Source organism: Manacus vitellinus, unplaced genomic scaffold (genome assembly GCF_001715985.3).
Source record: "Manacus vitellinus isolate BGI_N305 unplaced genomic scaffold, ASM171598v3 scaffold_21_pilon, whole genome shotgun sequence".
Lineage (NCBI taxonomy): Eukaryota > Metazoa > Chordata > Aves > Passeriformes > Pipridae > Manacus > Manacus vitellinus.
In genome coordinates, this window is record NW_021939546.1 from 3,894,687 (window position 1) to 3,912,307 (window position 17,621).

At 47.7% G+C, this 17,621-nt stretch overlaps 1 protein-coding gene across 1 annotated transcript; it reads right to left on the reverse strand.

The window, feature by feature from the left end:
- Positions 1 to 181: 181 nt before the first annotated feature.
- On the reverse strand, positions 182 to 13,053 carry CTH (cystathionine gamma-lyase). The gene is made up of 12 exons (XM_008921982.3): positions 12,882 to 13,053; positions 11,132 to 11,213; positions 10,516 to 10,611; positions 8,781 to 8,890; positions 8,092 to 8,223; positions 6,275 to 6,332; positions 5,533 to 5,610; positions 4,709 to 4,861; positions 4,181 to 4,302; positions 2,698 to 2,750; positions 1,455 to 1,593; positions 182 to 806 (listed from the first exon to the last, which is right to left on the reverse strand). The coding sequence occupies exons 1-12, from the start codon at positions 13,029 to 13,031 to the stop codon at positions 798 to 800; spliced, it is 1,182 nt and encodes a 393-aa protein (XP_008920230.1). The 5' UTR covers positions 13,032 to 13,053; the 3' UTR covers positions 182 to 797.
- Between the last annotated feature and the right edge of the window lie 4,568 nt (positions 13,054 to 17,621).

Sequence of the window (17,621 nt, forward strand, 5' to 3'; positions counted from 1 at the left end):
TGCCTGAACACTCAATTTGCAGGAGAAGTTGTTCTACAGCCAAATTTACATCTCTTTTTCCTGACAAAAGTAACACCATCAATGTCATCTTCCCATAGGAAAATCTGAACAGCTCCAGGGTCATTGTATCACCTGATTTTGAACATAAGTAGCACATGGAAATGGAAGAACAAGGAAGACGTCAAGGAAATTCACAGCATATTTTAATTAAAGTTGTTTCAATCATTCTCATAATTAACAGCTATTAGAAAGCTATTATTTACCATTTTCCAAGCTTCATTTTCAACACTGTATTAAAAAATCCAGAGGAGAAAAGCTTTAAAGCACATTTCCGACCTAATTAAAATAAATCTAAGGCCAATCAGGTTTTTAAGATGGGCTGTTGGGTTGGAAGAGAAGAGAAGAATGAACTGTGCATCCCAAGAGCAGCACCAGGAACCACCCCCTGTGACCTCAAACCATCAGAAGAAACACTGATCTCTGGGAGAACAGGGAGAACATTTCTGAGGGAGCCCATGGCTGCTCTCACACACAGTTACTGACTCCAGAAATCCCAACGGATTTCCCAACAACAGACCTTGACCCACGGGAGAGCCCAGGCTGTGCCACACACAGCCCGTGCACAGCCAGACAGCAGCAGAACCAACCCAACAGCACCAGGGAGACACCCCAGGAATCCAGATTGAAATTCCCAAAGGCAAATCAAAGGCAAATCAAAGGAGCAATTTGATTTTCCATGTCCTCTTCCATAGTCTTTGCAACATCCAATTCCAAGTTCCTTCTTTAAGCCTCAAGGCTTATGCAAACTGCAAGAAGGGAAAGGAGAGACAATTATGTTCTGCCCCTCATCAACCACACACTTCTTCTTTTCATAAATAAGACACATTTTGGCATTAGATTAATTTCATGCCCTGTGCTGGCAAATAGAAATATGTGTAGTTACTGATGATAACTTTTCCTATCATTAAAAAAAAAAACAAAAAAAAAAACCCTGAAAAACAAACAAACAAAAACCATTAAAAACCAACCCTACACACAAAAAAAAAACCCACTGTCTGAAATCCAAACCTGTGGGAGAGAAGCATCAGGAGTGGAATGAAACAGCAGTACTCAAATATTGGACTTACTGTTTGAGAGAAGTTCTTAAAGCTCTTTAATATATTTCAACCCTGCCAGGAAAAATCTGAAGCACACACTGAGCCTTTCTAGGCCTGTGTGAGAGTCTCCCTGAGCCTGACTTTAGCAGGGACATTCCCATGACTCCAACATCTGTTGTACCTGAATCCATGTCGGTTGAGACTGTGATTGACCGGGACACAAACCTTGTACAGGGAATCCTGACAGGGAGAGCTTTAAATCCAAGGTCTGCTTAGGAGTGGTTTAAAAAGGTAAGAATTCCCAGGATTCAGTCAGTGAGAGAGGGAATGATTCTTAGGGAGTAAGAACCCACTCACCGCAGCCTTCAGGGCCTGGTCCAGGTCAGCCAGTAAATCCTCCTCATCCTCCAAACCCACAGAGAGACGAATCAACGTATCAGTGATGCCAAGAGCTTCCCTGTCCTCCTGGGGCACTGAGGCATGGGTCATGATGGCCCTGCAGAGACAAACACCAGCCTGTTTCCTAAGAACTTTGCACTTCCCTCAGTAAAGCCCAAACTAGCTGGTTTTCTGCCAGCACCCCCAAAGTTTCATGAGGTTTTACACCTTTTCTGTGCCACTTGCTGCTGAATCCACAGATGGAAAGAGCTTGTGGCAGTGACTGTAAATGACGTGAAGTCAGGGACTTCAGACTTTCAGGAAAGTACTTCTAAGCTACAAATTATAAATAAGAAGTGGATACTTCAAAATCTGAAGCTAAAAATGGAGAAAATCCCATTCCTCTTCCTTCTAGAATTTTTTAGGGGTTTTTTTGCTCTAAAAGCTCTGCTCTGCATGTGGAGAAGCAGCTGCAGTGAACAGCCTCCAGTATAAAAACTCCTGTTTTCTATTAACTTCTGGTTTCTTCTTGTCAAACTGTACCAGATTACACTGAAGGGTTTACTCTCTGCAGGTTTGGATGATATGGGCAAGAAGGTATTTTCCCCTGTGCTCCACCAACCAACTCACAGTTTCTTCCAGCTGCTGGAATGGTTTAAGATTTGCTGTTACACTAATGAATATCTGAAATGCTTTAGCACACAAAAAGCCATAAATTCCCATGTATCTTTTTGAAAAGCAAATTGGCTTTGGTAAAAGAATCTAATTCCATATAAATCCTCTTTTTAGCCTTTTAACCTTAACAGGAGCAGCCAAGTGTTACTAAAATTTCCACAAAAAGTCCTGACAGGGAAAACAAGGCAGTTGGGTGCACGCACTGATCACGCCCTCTTGTGTGAGCAGGGAGCATGGCACAGCTCTTCCCTCCATCCCATCTGCTCCACAATTCCAACACACACGGATTTCTTGGATTGTTTTCAGAGCAACAAATTCCTAAATTCCAGTTTTCCAGTCAAAATTCCTCCATCACTGCACTCTCACATTCACAGAATTCACTCATTCCTGAAGCCTCTGCTAGGTTTGTGCTACACAACACACCATTCTTTCCATTACATGGAAAACAGCTTAGCCTCAGGGACTGGAAATATCTGTGCTGTCCTCCACTAATATTTTGGGGGACTCTGCAGCCTTTTCGGACTTTGAAGATAGAAGAATGACTTACGGGTGCTCTGCCAGGCTCTCATAGCCCCCCAGACTCTCAGCCAAGGTGAACACCTACGGGAAAGATGGAACACAAATTAACAAGGGTGAAAGGGAAGTGTGAAAGAAAGAAGTTAACAAGTTTCCATGGATGCATGGAAAGAGATGTCAAAGAATCACAGAATATCCTGAGCTGGAAGGGACCCACAAGAATCATGAGTCCAACTCCTGGCCCTGCAGACACCCCAACAATCCCACCCTGACCCTGAGAGCGTTGTCCATATGCTCCTTGAGCTCTGGCAGCCTTGGAGCAATGACCACTTCAAGGACATTATGGAAAAAGAATGTTTAGGGGGCTTTTCCCCTAAGTTTTTCTATAATAAGTTTTATTTTATAAACGGTATTAGTGTAATTCAGGAATAAAGTGTACATTTAGCAAGTAAGAGCTACTAAGATTTAAAACAGACTCATCCTGCCCCATCCTTGGAAGTGTCCAAGGCCAGGTTGGATGGGACTTGGAGCAGTCTGGTATAGTGGAAGGTGTCCCTGCCCATGGCAGGGGGTAGTAGAAGATGGGCTTTAAGGTCCCTTCCAACCAGTGTGGGATTCTATGATTCCACACCAGTGTGGGATTCTATGATTCTTTGGAGTGACTTTACTTTTGGACAAGCCTAGTGACAAACTGATGGTCATCCAAGTCAAAGGGCTTGGATAACTGTCAGGAACTACTTCTCCTGGGACACATTCCCTGATATTTCTTGTCAAAGCTGGCAGATCTGTGCCAGGATTCAGTCCTTTCTCTCAGGTCAGAGGATATTTTGCGGGCCAACCGTATTTTTAGTAAATTGATTTTCAGTGGGTGACATCAGCTGGCAAGTGAGACAGGGGGCAGAAGGAAGTTCTAATTCACCTCTGCCAGTTCTTACTGATTGGTTTTTCCAAGAACGAAACAGCAAAACCAGTAGAGCAGAATGCAAATTAACCAGAGATCACGACTAGAAACACATCAAAGGGCACAGGTAGAATGAACACATGGTAAAACAGCAAAAACCTGTTGTTTGGGTCAAATAAACAACCAACCATTCTCCAAACTGAGGGACTCCCTCTCAGCTTCATGATTCAGGGCTCTCCTCAATGTTTCATTCTCCTGATGAGCACTTTGAAATATTCCAGCAGTGTTACACCAGCCACAGTTCCTCTGCTTCCAACTCCTGCAGGTATTTTGGCAAAAGGCCCTTTGTCAGCAGCATTTCCTGGGCTAACCTGGACACACCTCACCTTGCTGTGCAAACAAACCCTTCCAAGGAGCTCAGGCGTCTTTTTTTCCCTCTCATCAGCCTCACATTCACAAATTATCTATTATTTAGAGATGGTCACACCCAAAAGATTTGAGGAGCTTTGCAAGTACAGACAGACTCTCCTCTCACCAAGAAAAGCCACTTCCACCATCCCCCTCAGCAGGACAGTCCCAGGTCCCTCTGAGGAGGTGTTTTATTGCCATTTACCTTTAGGTTCTTGAGGAAGGCAGTAGCATGTTTGAGGTTCCCCTTGATGTAGAAGGCGATCATGCCAGGACAGCCCGTGCACTGGCGCTTCATCAGCTCATGCTGAGGGTGGGAAGGCAGCCCTGGAATTTGGGGAGTCACTTGGAGTGAATGACCCTCCCTTAGAGGTGGAGCAGCTTCCCCCTCAGCCTCTGCCAAGGTGGACACCCAGCTCAAGTCACCCCTGGAATCTGGGGAGTGACTTGGAGTGAATTACCCTCCTTCAGAGGTGAAGCAGCTCCCCCTCAGCCTGCTCCAAGGTAGGCACCCAGCCTGAGTCACCCCTGGAATCTGGGGAGTCACTGAGGAAATTGCTCTCATGCAGAGGTGGAGCATCTCCCCCTCAGCCCACTCCAAGGTGGACACCTTGGAGCTCCAAGGTGGACACCCTGCCCAAGCCACCACATGAAGGTGACGATGACATGGAACATCACAGCACCCAAACCCACCCTCTGGGACACTTCCTGCTCAGAGGTCCTGCCAACCCACCTGGGAAAAGGACCTTCTCCACCCGGGAATGTGACTCCAGGAACTGGGCAACAGCCAGGGCGTTGTGGAAGTGCTGCTTCATGCGGATGGGCAGCGTCTTCAGCCCCCGGTTGCACAGGTAACAGTCAAAGGCAGACGGGATGGCCCCGAGAGCTGGGGAAGGGAGACAAAATTCCTCAGAGAAAAGGGGTTGGTTTGGGCTTTAGTACAACTGATACAGTCCTAATCTCCAACATTTCTAAAGTTAGAATGTGACAAGTGGGAAGACACCTGCTGCAATCTACCTTCCTCATCTCACACACGTGGGGAGCCAATTAATGAGGTGAATTAACAAGCTGAAGCCTCAGGGGTTCTATTTATTAGACATAATATACCTTTATTGTCTCTGCTGTAGGCAGAGAGCAGGCAGAACCCCATACAGAAATTTATTCCTGACAATTAAGAGGCAGTAAAATGCTCGAAATCAACATATACAAGAAAATTCTGATGTGTGAGTTTAAAAAACCCCTTTAACTGCAGGTGTGCACAAGGCAGAGACCCTGATGATTCCAGGATGTGCCTCATCAGTTCTCTAGAAGCAGTTAAGAGTGGAGACCAGTGTAATTAATTTTATTAAGTTTATTAAGTTTATTTTATTAATTTAAACATTATTTTAATTGTATTAAAATTTATTAAAATAAAAATTTACTTTATTATTCCCAGTTCTGCCCTTTTGAGCTGTATCTCTAAGCAGAATTCCCACTTGTGTGCATCCCCATGCTCCCCAGCAGGAGCTGGTTTGTGACCAGGATTCATTTCCAGGTATTTCCTGTATCAGTACTCACAATTCTGCAGGAATTTGAGCCTCTCATAGAGATCATCCCGGTTCACTGAGACCAGCCCCATCACCACATCACTGTGCCCTACAAATGAAGACAAGAACAGGATCAGCCATTCCATCTGCTCCAGGGTTCTGCCTCAACCTCCCAGTTTCTCCATCCTGGTGTTACTAAAACCCCAGTTTTGCAAGGCCCTGGGTTGTTCCTGAAGCTCTAGCCTTTCTTCCTGTGCAGACAGAAATCACAAGGCAGATTTGGGCTGTTTCTAAAGCTCTGCTCAGCACTGTCTCCTGCACTGACACTTCCCAGGGCACCTCTGCCACCTGCCAGGACACTGCAGGGACCAGGAATGTCCTGGAGAGAAGCTCCAGGCTCCTGGCTCAGGGAGAGCAGCTCCCAACCTACCTTCTCCTGAAGGCACCTGCTTTGTTGTAGCCAAATTAAAGCCAGCATGGCTTTATAATAATAATAATAATAATATTCATGTTATCACAGAATCCCAGACTGGTTTGGGCTGGGAAGAACTTTAAACATCACATCCCACCCCCTGCCATGGGCAGGGACACCTTCCACTATACCAGACTGCTCCAAGTCCCATCCAACCTGGCCTTGGACGCTTCCAGGGATGGGGCAGCCACAACTTCTCTGAGCAACCTGTGCCAGGGCCTCACCACCCTCACAGGGAAGGATTCCTTCCCAATATTCCATCCAACCCTGCCCTAAGTAGGTGTTGAACTCCCACACTCACCGTTCAAGTACTTGGTCGCAGAACTCATACAAATATCAGCCCCCAGGGACAGAGGACACTGAAACAAAATTAAATTCACAGCTCTGATTAATGCCTGCATGCAGCCAGGTTCACTTCCAGCTATCCAAAAAGGCTTACACAGCAAAAAATAAGTGGAGAAACTAAAGAAAAACCCACAAAAACTTAACACTTTAAACACAAAAACCAGAGAATGATGATTGAATGTGTGATAAAACCAAAAGCACAGGGAGACACTCTGAATTCAAGATAAGCACACTCAAATGTGATTTAACAGCACTGGCCCAATTCCCACTGGCTTCAGGGAGAGAAATGGTTCAATCCATCTAACATACAGTTCATATTTGGGAAAAGATAGTTCAATTGCTTAGCTGAGGCAAGAGAAATAATGGTATTTACTCTCTAAAGTGGATTTCCTTAGAAAATTAAGACCTCAACACAGTCTGAAAAGCAAAAAAATTGCATTGTTTTCCAAGTATTGGTGATATTACACTGAAAGAACTGAAAACATGAGGAAAGGAGGTTTTCTTTGCCAGTTGTTTTTCCTCCCCTCCCAGCTTTGTTCCCAGAAGCCTTTTGAAGGTGAGACAAAGCAAGGGGTTGATGGGCAAGAGGTCATGAACAACATAATTCTTTTAATTGGGCCTTGGCACATAATATAAACATATTCCAAAGAGCAAAGAGCATCAGCATGTTAAAAGGTAACAAAGCAAGCAGGTCTAAAGACTGCTGAGCCAGACTGAACATGGACATCCATCCAAGGAACATGGATAACACTCACTCCCAATGCACAGCCAGAATACCATGGAAAAATGCCTTTTACACTCAATATTGACACAAATCTCTCTGAAATTCTCATTTGCTTAGCACCAGCAGAGGTCTAGAGGGGTTTAACAACACTACCTACTCCCCTCATCAAAATCAATCATTAGCACTGGCACCAGGCTGACCCAGACTCATTAACCAGCCCAGCTCACTTTGTGCCTTTCACACCCCATTTTCTGAAGTAAATTGTGAATTCTGAACTGAATAACACATTGCAGGGGGGAATCACCAAGCTTCTGGAATGTCCCAGACCAACTGCAGTGCTGCTGGAGCTTAGCATTAACACTTTGTGCAGAGCTCCCTAAATTCAGGAAGATCTCGGTACCCTGAACAAAACCAGACACTTTGCCTTTGCACTCTGCCAGAAGGGTGACTTTGGACCTAAAACACAAAGGATTGGCTTGGTCTCCTGAGAAATTTATATGTATATTTCCAGTCCATATTGAGATCAACAAAACTTGGAAGTTTATTATTCTGAAACACTTTCAGAATTTAAGAAAATCTCTTCACTTCCTTTTATCAATATAGAAAAGTTATGTCGGTTCTTATAAACAAAGTTATAAACTTCTAACCCACATATTCACCAAAATATTGAAGAAATATTGAATGTCTCAAAGGAAGATTGAACAAAGTTTGCTTGTTTTAACTTTTTCTTCCACTACTTTTTCTAGACTATCAAGTGGTTCAGAATGGAGCTTAAACAGCATATACAAAAGAATTGCTATAAAAAGGCCAAAGTCAGAAAACAGGACACTTTTTAACAAGCCTGCTGTGATTTTCATCAGAAAGAACCAAAATCCATGATTTTTGAATGACAGATACACCTCCACTGATGCAACCAGCAGCATTAACCTGCAGCTAGAAACAGAGCAGATGATTTTACATGCAAAGATCAAAACTACAGTTCCTTGGTGCTTCCCATTTTGAAAATGTCTCTTGAACTACACTGAGTAATGGGATAATGGTGAACACACCTGGAAATAGGGAGACATGAAGGTGTTGTCCACTGCCAAGAGAACATCCCCGTGTTTATGTGCCACATCTGCACAGGCACGGATGTCGATGACCTTCATCATGGGGTTGGTGGGGGTCTCGATCCAAATCAGCTGCACAAATCCAACAGAAACCACCAGGTCAGAGATTTTCAGTGCTGCTGATGCCCCTTGGGTAAGTGAGAAGTGTTTTCAATGATAATTTATTGAGTGCCAGCTTCCCAGAGTGAAAACAAAGTTTCCCTGCTGGAGCAAAGGAAGGTTCTTTAGGAGAGGTGATTCCCCACAAACTCAACATGGGAAGCACAGTAAAGCTTTTGCAAATCCCACCTGGAGAAGGCCTGACAGAGCCAGAACAAAGTCATTATGCCCAAAGGTCTGAAACACTTCCCTGGAGCAAGGGATTATCCACCCCAGTGCCATGGAGCACCTCCAACTCTGAGCTCAGTGTTCCCTCTGCTCTTTTTTACCTTTTCCCTCCTCCTCTCTCTCTTCAGGGTGTTTCTTTGTCTTCTTAAAATGTTTTCCATGAGGCAACACAAACATTTCTATATGCCCTGGTAGGACCAGCAGTGCCCCAACCCCTGCAGCCCCTCAGATCAACATAGACACCAAATTCAACATGAGCAAGAATAAAACTATTTAACAATATTCATTTCCCTCTCCCCTACCTTGGTCTGTGGTGTAATTGCAGCTTCCAGGCATTTTGGTTTTGTGCAGTCAACAAAAACTACCTTCAAACCAATTTCTGAGGCGATTCTCCTGAAGTATCTGTTTGTGCCTAAAAAAAATCCCAAATCACAAAATGAAACAACTTCCTTTGACTTCCCTTCACTGCTCTCCAGTCTTTTGTATCACCCAGGGAAAGTCAGGAGGGCACAGTTTTGTGCTGCACGTAAATGACAAATGAGTATTGTTTTTATTTCCAAAAATGTTTAAAGATTGTTGTACTTTTAATTATCATGAAAAAGTAATAATGGGAATATGGGATCAGAGTGATTTGTGAAGTATTTGAAATCAATGGGGTTTTTTTTATCAGAAAATTAAACAGAGAAGTATCAAGGAGAAGACTCCAAAACTGTGTTTATTATCATTCCACTAAAAGTGATTCTTTCCTTCCTATCTGTCTTTGGAACCTTTCATTGAGAAGATTAAAAGAATCCAGCAGCAAACAGCTGATCAATAGATGTGCAACACACTACCTGGAAATACTGACTGGATTAAAAATCAATTTACTGGGTGTCTCTGCCAAGGTTATTCCACATGGACTCTCTTCTGTCCAACAGCAGTTTGCCATCAAAGCATGAAGGGATGGAATATGGATATTGGCACAGCTGAGTGATTTGAGGGTTTAAGGAAACACTTATTTTATAACAAAAATACGAAAAAAAATCAGGGGAAAACCAATAAAATTATCTTTGCAAAAGCCACCCCAGGTCGAGGCTTTAAGGAGCAGGTGAACAAGTTTTGCTTGAAAAATACCCCCCAAGCCCTTCAGAAGTGAGGAACTGCCCATGTGCTCTGGTTAAATGACTGACTGAGTTGTGGTGAGAGAGCTGTGAGCTAAAGGAGCAGAGATTCCTGCTGTCTCCAGCTGCAATTGGAGAATACTCTCTAGCATGACAGAACTTCAGTGTGAAAAGCAAACATGTGTGTGTTTGGATTTGATGTGCACAAGCACAGAGAACTGACTGGCAAACACTCAGCACTTCTAGGGGAAAGAAAAGTAGATTTCCAGGTTTTCCAGCTATTGATTGGGAAACCTGCCTCTAACCTTCCCTTGATAACCCAGCAGGTTGGATCTCTCTGTGCCAAGGCCTTGGAAACTCCAGCCCTGCTGACCAATGGAACAGAGGTCACACACCAAGGAACATAATGTCTTACCAGCATGTTCCTCCTCAGGAATCCTGGGTGACCTAAACCTTCTGAAGGACTTGGCTAAGGTGGATATCTGCTTGGACTGGGAGTTGTTGATAAATATGATGCAAGATCAATACCTAAGAGTGGGCTGTGGCATCTCTGAAGTGTTCAGAAAGCACGGGGACAACAGAGGGAAGCTGTGCTTTGGGAGGAGATGATGGAACAGTTGTCTGGAACAGTCCAGACAAAATGCTGGTTGGTAAAGGGTCAAACCTAGGGAAAGAGGGTCCTGCTCTGCAAACAAACCTGTGCAGCACTAAGATGTTGCTACTTCCCCTCATGTATTTGTTGTTACATATTTTTAAACCTCCATGTTGTGCCAATGAAATGTTTCAGCACCTGAATTTCTAACACCCAAATCAGACAGGAGTGATCTGTGTTCTCACAAGGTGAAAAGGCTTCAAAGAAAAGGGGAATTTCAGAGAGTTCAGGTCCATTTTATCCTTTGCACAGTGAAGATCAAAGCTCCCATGGTGCTGTACATACCTCCATAGACATCATCCATGCAGATGATTGTGTCCCCTGTCTTCAACAGGTGACAGATGTTCAGAAGAGCTGCTAAGCCCGAAGAATAAGCTAAACCTGGAACAGAACAGAGTGGCAGAAAAGCTGTATTTGATGGGATACAACCTGGTTAGACCTGCCTTCACCTCCCTCACTTTGTCTCTCAAAGGATCCTGTTCTGTCACTCTCACTCTCCCTCACTTCGTGAGTGGAGCCAGTTAAAGCAGCAGCTTGATTTACACAGCTTGGGACCAGGATGGACACTGGTGCCAGACTGGGAACAGACTGGGACCAGGGGCTGCCTGCTCCCCCTCCCCACTGCATCCAGCGCTGCTGCACAGGGATGGATCAAGCTTAGCTCAGGCATCAAGCACAGCGAGGAAGTCCAGGGATTGAGCTGGACTTTCCAACAATAACTGCTGGACTCTGACACCATAAAGCAGCTCTTGCTGTGATCAGAGCTGTGATCATGGAATCATGGCATGGTTTGGGTTGGAGGGGACTTAAAGCTCACCCCGTTCCACTCCCTGCCATGGGCAGGGACACCTCCCACTAGTCCAGGTTGCCCCAAGCCCTCTCCAAGCCACGAATTACTCACTGTATTTGGCTCCATCAAGGGCGGCCACAGCCTTTTCCAGGCAATCCCGAGTTGGGTTCCCAGACCGGCTGTACTCATATCCCTAGGGTAGGAGTGAGAGACAATGTAAGAGAGAGCACTGGGAAAGCTTTAGACAATACTACTTCCAGGTTCCTTCAAGAGCCCTCACTGGGGGCATCCAGCTCCTCCCAGAACAGCAGGAGGGTTTCCTGGCACAACTGGGCATCTACACCAGCAAAAGCTGTCTGGGGGTGCACTTGGGGTGCAGCCACATTCTCCTACTTTTTCCTAAATATCTATCTGTGGTCACTGTTGGAGAAAGGGTCTTGGGCTGACACAATCCACTCACTCTCAGATCCCAAAATGGGTCAGGTTGGAAGGGACCACAGTGAGACATTTGCTCTCACCTCCCTGCTCAAGCAGGGCCATCCCAGAGCACATGGCACAGGATTGTGTCCAGAGTGTTCCTGAATATATCCAGGGAGGGAGACTCCACAACCTCTCTGGAGGGAATTATCAGGGAAAATTTTCCCATCTCTACCACACTCAGCCTGAGAGATGGCACAGGGCCAACTGTACCTGTCACTTCCTGAGAGCCCAAACGTGTCCCTGGCAAGTTCCACAACTCACTGCTCCAGCTTTTATGGGAATTCTGGGAAGATTTAATGGGGAAAACCACCCCTGCATGCTGGATGCAGCAGTTACAGAGAACCTGCTGAGCACCCTGGGATTTGCATTCTTTGAGGACTCCTGTTTAATGACAACTTCCTCATGCTCTGGAATCCCGAGGATTGCTCCCAATCCTCCGGCAAAGCTCCCGGCAGGAACACCAACAGCCTGTCATCAGGATTGTGGATACAGCAGCTGACTCCTTCTGAGGACTTCTCCAGTGCAGCTGCCTGCTCCCAGGCATTCCCAGCTGAATTCTGTGTGGAATCAGGGATCACAAGGCACATCCCTTCTGCCCAGCTGGCCCAGTTCAGCCTGTGGCTTTGGAGCAGATCCTGGTTTAGGAGGGGCAGATTTGTGCCATGGCCCATCAGAAACTTCAGGATAGGTCAGTGCAAACCTTCCCAGTAGTTCCTATGGGGCAGCCACAAAATCCTTATGAAATATTTCCTTCTGTTTGGAAGGAAAGCTAAAGCAGCCTCTCACACAACATGTGTGAAGGAGAACACAGATTCTGCCTGGGCCCTGCATCTGAAAAATGGGCAGGTAAAGCTTCCGAGAGTCCTGGCTCTGTGCAGCCCATGGAGTTGGGCAGCAGCATCCCTGCCCCTGCTCCCCTTCCTCCTCGTTTCACGTGGAAATCATTCCAAACTCTCTCAGTTCCCGGGAAAACACAATCACAGTCTGGGTCAGGCTGGAAGGGACCATAGTGGCTCACCTGGTCCCACCTCCCTGCTCCAGCAGAGTCATCCCAGAGCACATGGCACAGGATTGTGTCCACACAGGTCTAGAATATCTCCAGTGAGGGAGATTCCACCTGGGCGAAACCACCGCTTCCAGCGGGAAAAAGATGCTCTTTTTGTCCAGAAGCTGCCACGTGGGAAAACACTTCCATCGGGAGCTCCCTCCCCTTCCCAGGGGGAGCCGCTTCCCGGACCTCCCCACGCCGGACTTTCGGGGTCCCCCCGGTGTGCCCACTAGCTCAGTGCCCCCGTGGGTGTCTCAGTACCCCCGAGGACGGCTCGGTACCCCCGAAGGTGCCCCGGGGGTGACCCGATGCCGCGGTGGCGGCCGCACTCACCGCGTGCTCGCCGGGCGCCCGCTGCTTGAAGGTGGTGGAGAGCGAGATGGGCGGCACCACGGCCCCGGAGCGCCACTGCTCGGGGTCCTGCCCGGCGTGGATGGCGCGGGTGGCGAAGTGAGGGAAGGGTGGCAGGAAGCCGCTCTCCATGGCCGCGTATTCCGCGTGTCCCGCGTGTCTCGCGTGTCCCGGGAACTGCCGCAGCCGCGCGGCGCACCGCCGGGGGCACGGCGAGGGCGGGGCCTCTGCGCGGCCTCCCATTGGCTGCGCGCCGGGGGGCGGGGCCAGACCTGCAGTGGCAGCGCCCGCCCGCCGGGGGGAGCTCGCGAGCCGGGATCGCCCCGATCCTGGGGGATCGTCCCGATCCACGGGCGCCTTCCCTGGGAAAGGAAAAGGGAGCAGCGCTGCCTGGATCACCTCAGCATCCGGGAAGAGGTAACCTCAGTCCATACAAACATCTCCAAGGGGTGTCAGAGGATGGTCCCAGACTGTGCAGTGGTGCCCAGCGACAGGACAAGGAGCAATGGTCATAAACTAGAACACAAGAAGTTCCATCTCAACATGAGGAAGAATTTCTTTCCATGGAGGTGGCAGAGCACTGGAACAGCTGCCCAGGGAGCGTGTGGAATCTCCCTCTCTGGAGACATTCCAAACCCACCTGCTCCAAGTGACCCTGCCCTGACAGGGAAGGTTGAACTGGGTGATCTCCAGAGGTCCATTCCAAACCCAGCTATTCTGGGATTTTGTGAAATATCTTATTAATGTGTATAAATATCTAAAGGAGGGGTGTCAGAGGGTGGACCAGTCTCTGCTCCACAGTGCCCAGCAGTGGGACGAGGAACAGACAGGAACTGATGCCCAGGAAGTTCCACCTGAACATGAGGAAGAACTTCTTCCCTGTGCAGCAACCGAGCACTGGGACAGATTGCCCAGAGTGGAGTGGAGTGTCCTCACTGGAGATATTTCAGAACTCTCTGGACACAATCCTGAGCCATCTGGAATGATCCTGCTGGAGCAGGGAGGTGGGACCAGGTGAGCCACTGTGGTTCCTTCCAGCCTGACACATTCTGCGTTCTGGGATTAAAAATTAATTCATTGTGTCTCCCTGCCAAGGTTATTCCACATGGATTGACATCCACAGTACAGCAGTTTGCCTTCTGAGGGCAAAGGGCACACAGAGGTGGGTTCAGTGTGCTGAAGGATAAGTACAAAGGGGTTTTATATTATATTTTTTGAAGAAACATTTTCTTTACAACAAAAATACAAATAAAATACGAGCAAAACTGGATCTAAGCAGAGCAAAACCCCTGGGTGTGCACAGGGCAGTGTCTCAGCCTGAGCACACAGCAGGAACCTGAGATTTAGGAGGGAGGAATTTCACCCTGTGGTGACAAATCTGCTTCCTATGGGAAACAGATCCTATGGAAAATGTCCACACTAAGCTCAGGGGTGAAGCTTTGCTGTGGACCCACCGTCCTGCCGGGTCACAGCGTTTCAGGTACCACCAAATCCCATAACAAGTCTGTCTCCTTTTTATAAAATCCAGGACAGTCAAGCAGAGGCAAAAGGAAAATGGAATTATTTCCTTGGCATACAAAATTCCTTCCTCCTTTTTTCCATTGGTGACCTCCGCATATTCCCGGAGGAGGCTGGGCCTGTCCCTTGGTGCTCCTGCTCCTTTCATGGACACAGATCTCACCCAAATATCCCCAAACCTCCTGCTGAAACACTTCACTGAGCCAGGACAAAAAAAAATTTTAGTCCCATGGATCAGTCCAAGTGAAAAGCTTGTGGTTTTTCCTGTGTAATAAGGGCATATAAAAATTCCTGAAGTGCTTTGGGACAGCACGAACTGCAAGGAGAATCAACACTTCCACTTGATGTCTTGAAGTTCCTTATCTGCTTTTTCTTGTTAAGTTTCATTTCCTTAAATCCTTCCAGGAGGAATGCACCCATGAGAGATCACTCCTCCATTATTTATTTCCTGCTGGAGGAATTCCTTAAGTGAAGTTTCCACAGAGCCACAGCCCAGGAACTGTAGGAAATGGAGTTCTGGCACAATTCCTACTACTTTTATCCCAATTGTCTTTGAGACAGAGAAATTTTCAGTCATTTAAGAAAATGGAGAATATAAACAATGCAAAGTTCTGTTGGTAAATGGTCAAAAAAAACCCGGTTCTCAAGAATTTTTAGGTCCATAATTATTACAGTTGAGATTCATTGCAAACACCAGTTTTTCCCAGAGCCCTTCCCATGAGTAATGTCTTAGTTACATTTCTGTATTGAAAAAGGACTTCATAATAAGCTGGTAAACAGTGACTTCATGCCTTCAGTAATTAAAAATGTAACATGAAGCTTCCAACATCAGCTAAAGCCTGAGCTAATCCATCTATTCCACAAGACCAGCTGTGCTCCATGTGTGTTTCCAGCATAGCACCAGAGAACGGACAGAAGATATCGGACCTGCTGACAGTGCCAACATCTCACATCCTCCTTGTAAATGGGTTTTAATTTTCCCTAAAAACAAGAAAATCTGGTTGAAAAGACCAATGGAATATAGAGCAAAAGCAACTTTGGGGTTTTGTTTTCCCTAGAATTAATTAAAAATCTGTATTAGGACTGTAAAAACCTGTATGGGAAGTGGCTGGGCTGTCACAGAAACCATATTTCATAGTTCCTAAATCTCCCTATAACTCTTCTTGGACACTTGGGATGAGTGGAGAGGATGCCAACTGGGGAAAGACAGAGGTCACCCCGTCAGGCAGTTCTGTACTACAGCAGGTCTGATCTCCCTGACAACCTGGAGGTAGTTTCCCCTGGAAACATTAGTAAAATATCCAGTGTACCTGGAATTTGCCACATCATCACTTTTTTAATTATTCATTCCACTATTGGTAGCAGAAACTTGCAGAACTGGCACTGGAGCAGGAGCTGCTGTGAGAAATCAGGAAGCTCTGACCTGAACAGGTACTTTCTAAGCTGACAATGCACCTCAAAGGACTGACACCAGGACAGGGTGACTGTCCTCTCTTTCCCTTTTCCTGCACATGGTTTTGAGCAAGACAACTTGTCCAGGTCCTGTCGTTCCCCAGGGAACTTGTTTCACAGTCATGTATCACACTGGAGCTTTTCCTTCTATTCCCCTGTCCCTCAGGGAAGGAAATAGGCACCAAAATGAGGGAAGTGGGTGAGTAGTGAAGGGTCTGGGTGATGTTTTGTTCAGAGGAGCACTGGTGGCCTATTGCTTTTCCTTTTCTCACAAGGGGATTCATGGAAGGAGAGCCCTCCATGACACAGGAAATATCCCCGAGCTCGTGTTCTTTCTGGGATTTGGCTCATTTGTGTGTGGTTTGTTTACACCTCTGTGTAAATGCAGTGCATAGATACACGGGGTCATCTCTCCGTTGCGTCAGACCAACATGGATCAGGAGATTCACCCTGGCACTTTACACATCCCAGAGGAATCCGGAGGAGTCATCACAGTAGATTTTGGCAGTGGACTGAGGACCTCGGCCCTTCCCTCATGATGTACAGCACCAGAAATGGTGCTTCTTCCCCTCTGAGATGGGTGGGAGCAGTTCCTGACGACCAGATCCTGTGCTGGAGCAGCAGTGCTGCTCCAAGGAGATGGACACAGGCAGGCACATACCTCTGGGAAGGGCTGTCCCTCAGGAAGCAGGGACCTCGAGAGCTGCCTGGCCGCGGTGTATCCCCTCTCCTGGTACCCATGAGACAGCAGATGTATCAGTGCAGTGTCAGGAGCTGTTATTCCCATGTAGAAATGCCGGCTACATCTCCAGCTGTATGAAGTTTAACATGGGCAAGTGCTGGATTCTGCCCCTGGGATGGGGCAGCCCTGGATGTAGGGACAGACTGAGGAATGACAGGCTGGAAAACAGCACCGAGGAAGGGGATTGTCCCACTCTGCTCTGGGCTGGGGTGGCCTCACCTCGAGTTCTGGGGATGCGATTGGGCACCTCAATATAAAAAAGATCTAAAGGTGTTGGAGAACGTCCAAAGGAGGGACACAGGGATGGAGAAGGGTCTGGAGGGGCCACATGAGGAGTGGCTGAGGACACTTGGTTTGTTTCAGCCTGGAGGAGACTGGGCAAGACTCTAGGGATCTGCAGTTTCCTCCGGAGGAGCAGATCCAATTTCTGCTCCCCGAGACCAGTGACAGGACTCGAGGGAAGGGCTGGAGCTGTGCCAGGGCAGGTTTAGGTTGGATCTTAGAAAAAGGTTCTTCCCCAAGAGGGTGGTCGGGCACTGAACAGGCTCCCCAGGGCAGTGGTCACAGCACCAAGGCTGACAGAGCTCCAGGAGCGTTTGGACAGCGCCGTAAGGCCCATGGAGGGACTGAGGGGGGGTCTGGAGCGGATCTCCGATCCCGAGGGGTTTGTACAGGGGTGTCTGTACACAGGGCCGTCAGGGGCGGGTCCCCCATCCCGGCAGTCTGACCGGAGGTGCCGTGAGGAGCTGTGGGCGGTTCCCCCACCCCGGGCTGTCAGTACAGGGCTCTCAGTTCCCGGCTGTGGGTGGCTCCCTGCTCCCGGTCCGTCCCTCCCCTCCCGCCCCATTCCCTGACTCCCGTCCGCGCTCACGGCCCCCCCGCGCAGTCTCGCGAGAGCAGCGGCCCAAGATGGCGGCGCGGAGCCCGCGGCCCGTGAGGCGCGGGCGAGCTGCGGCCGCTCCGGGGCCTCCGGGCGGTACCGGCCCGGCGGCTCGGGCGGCACCGCGGCC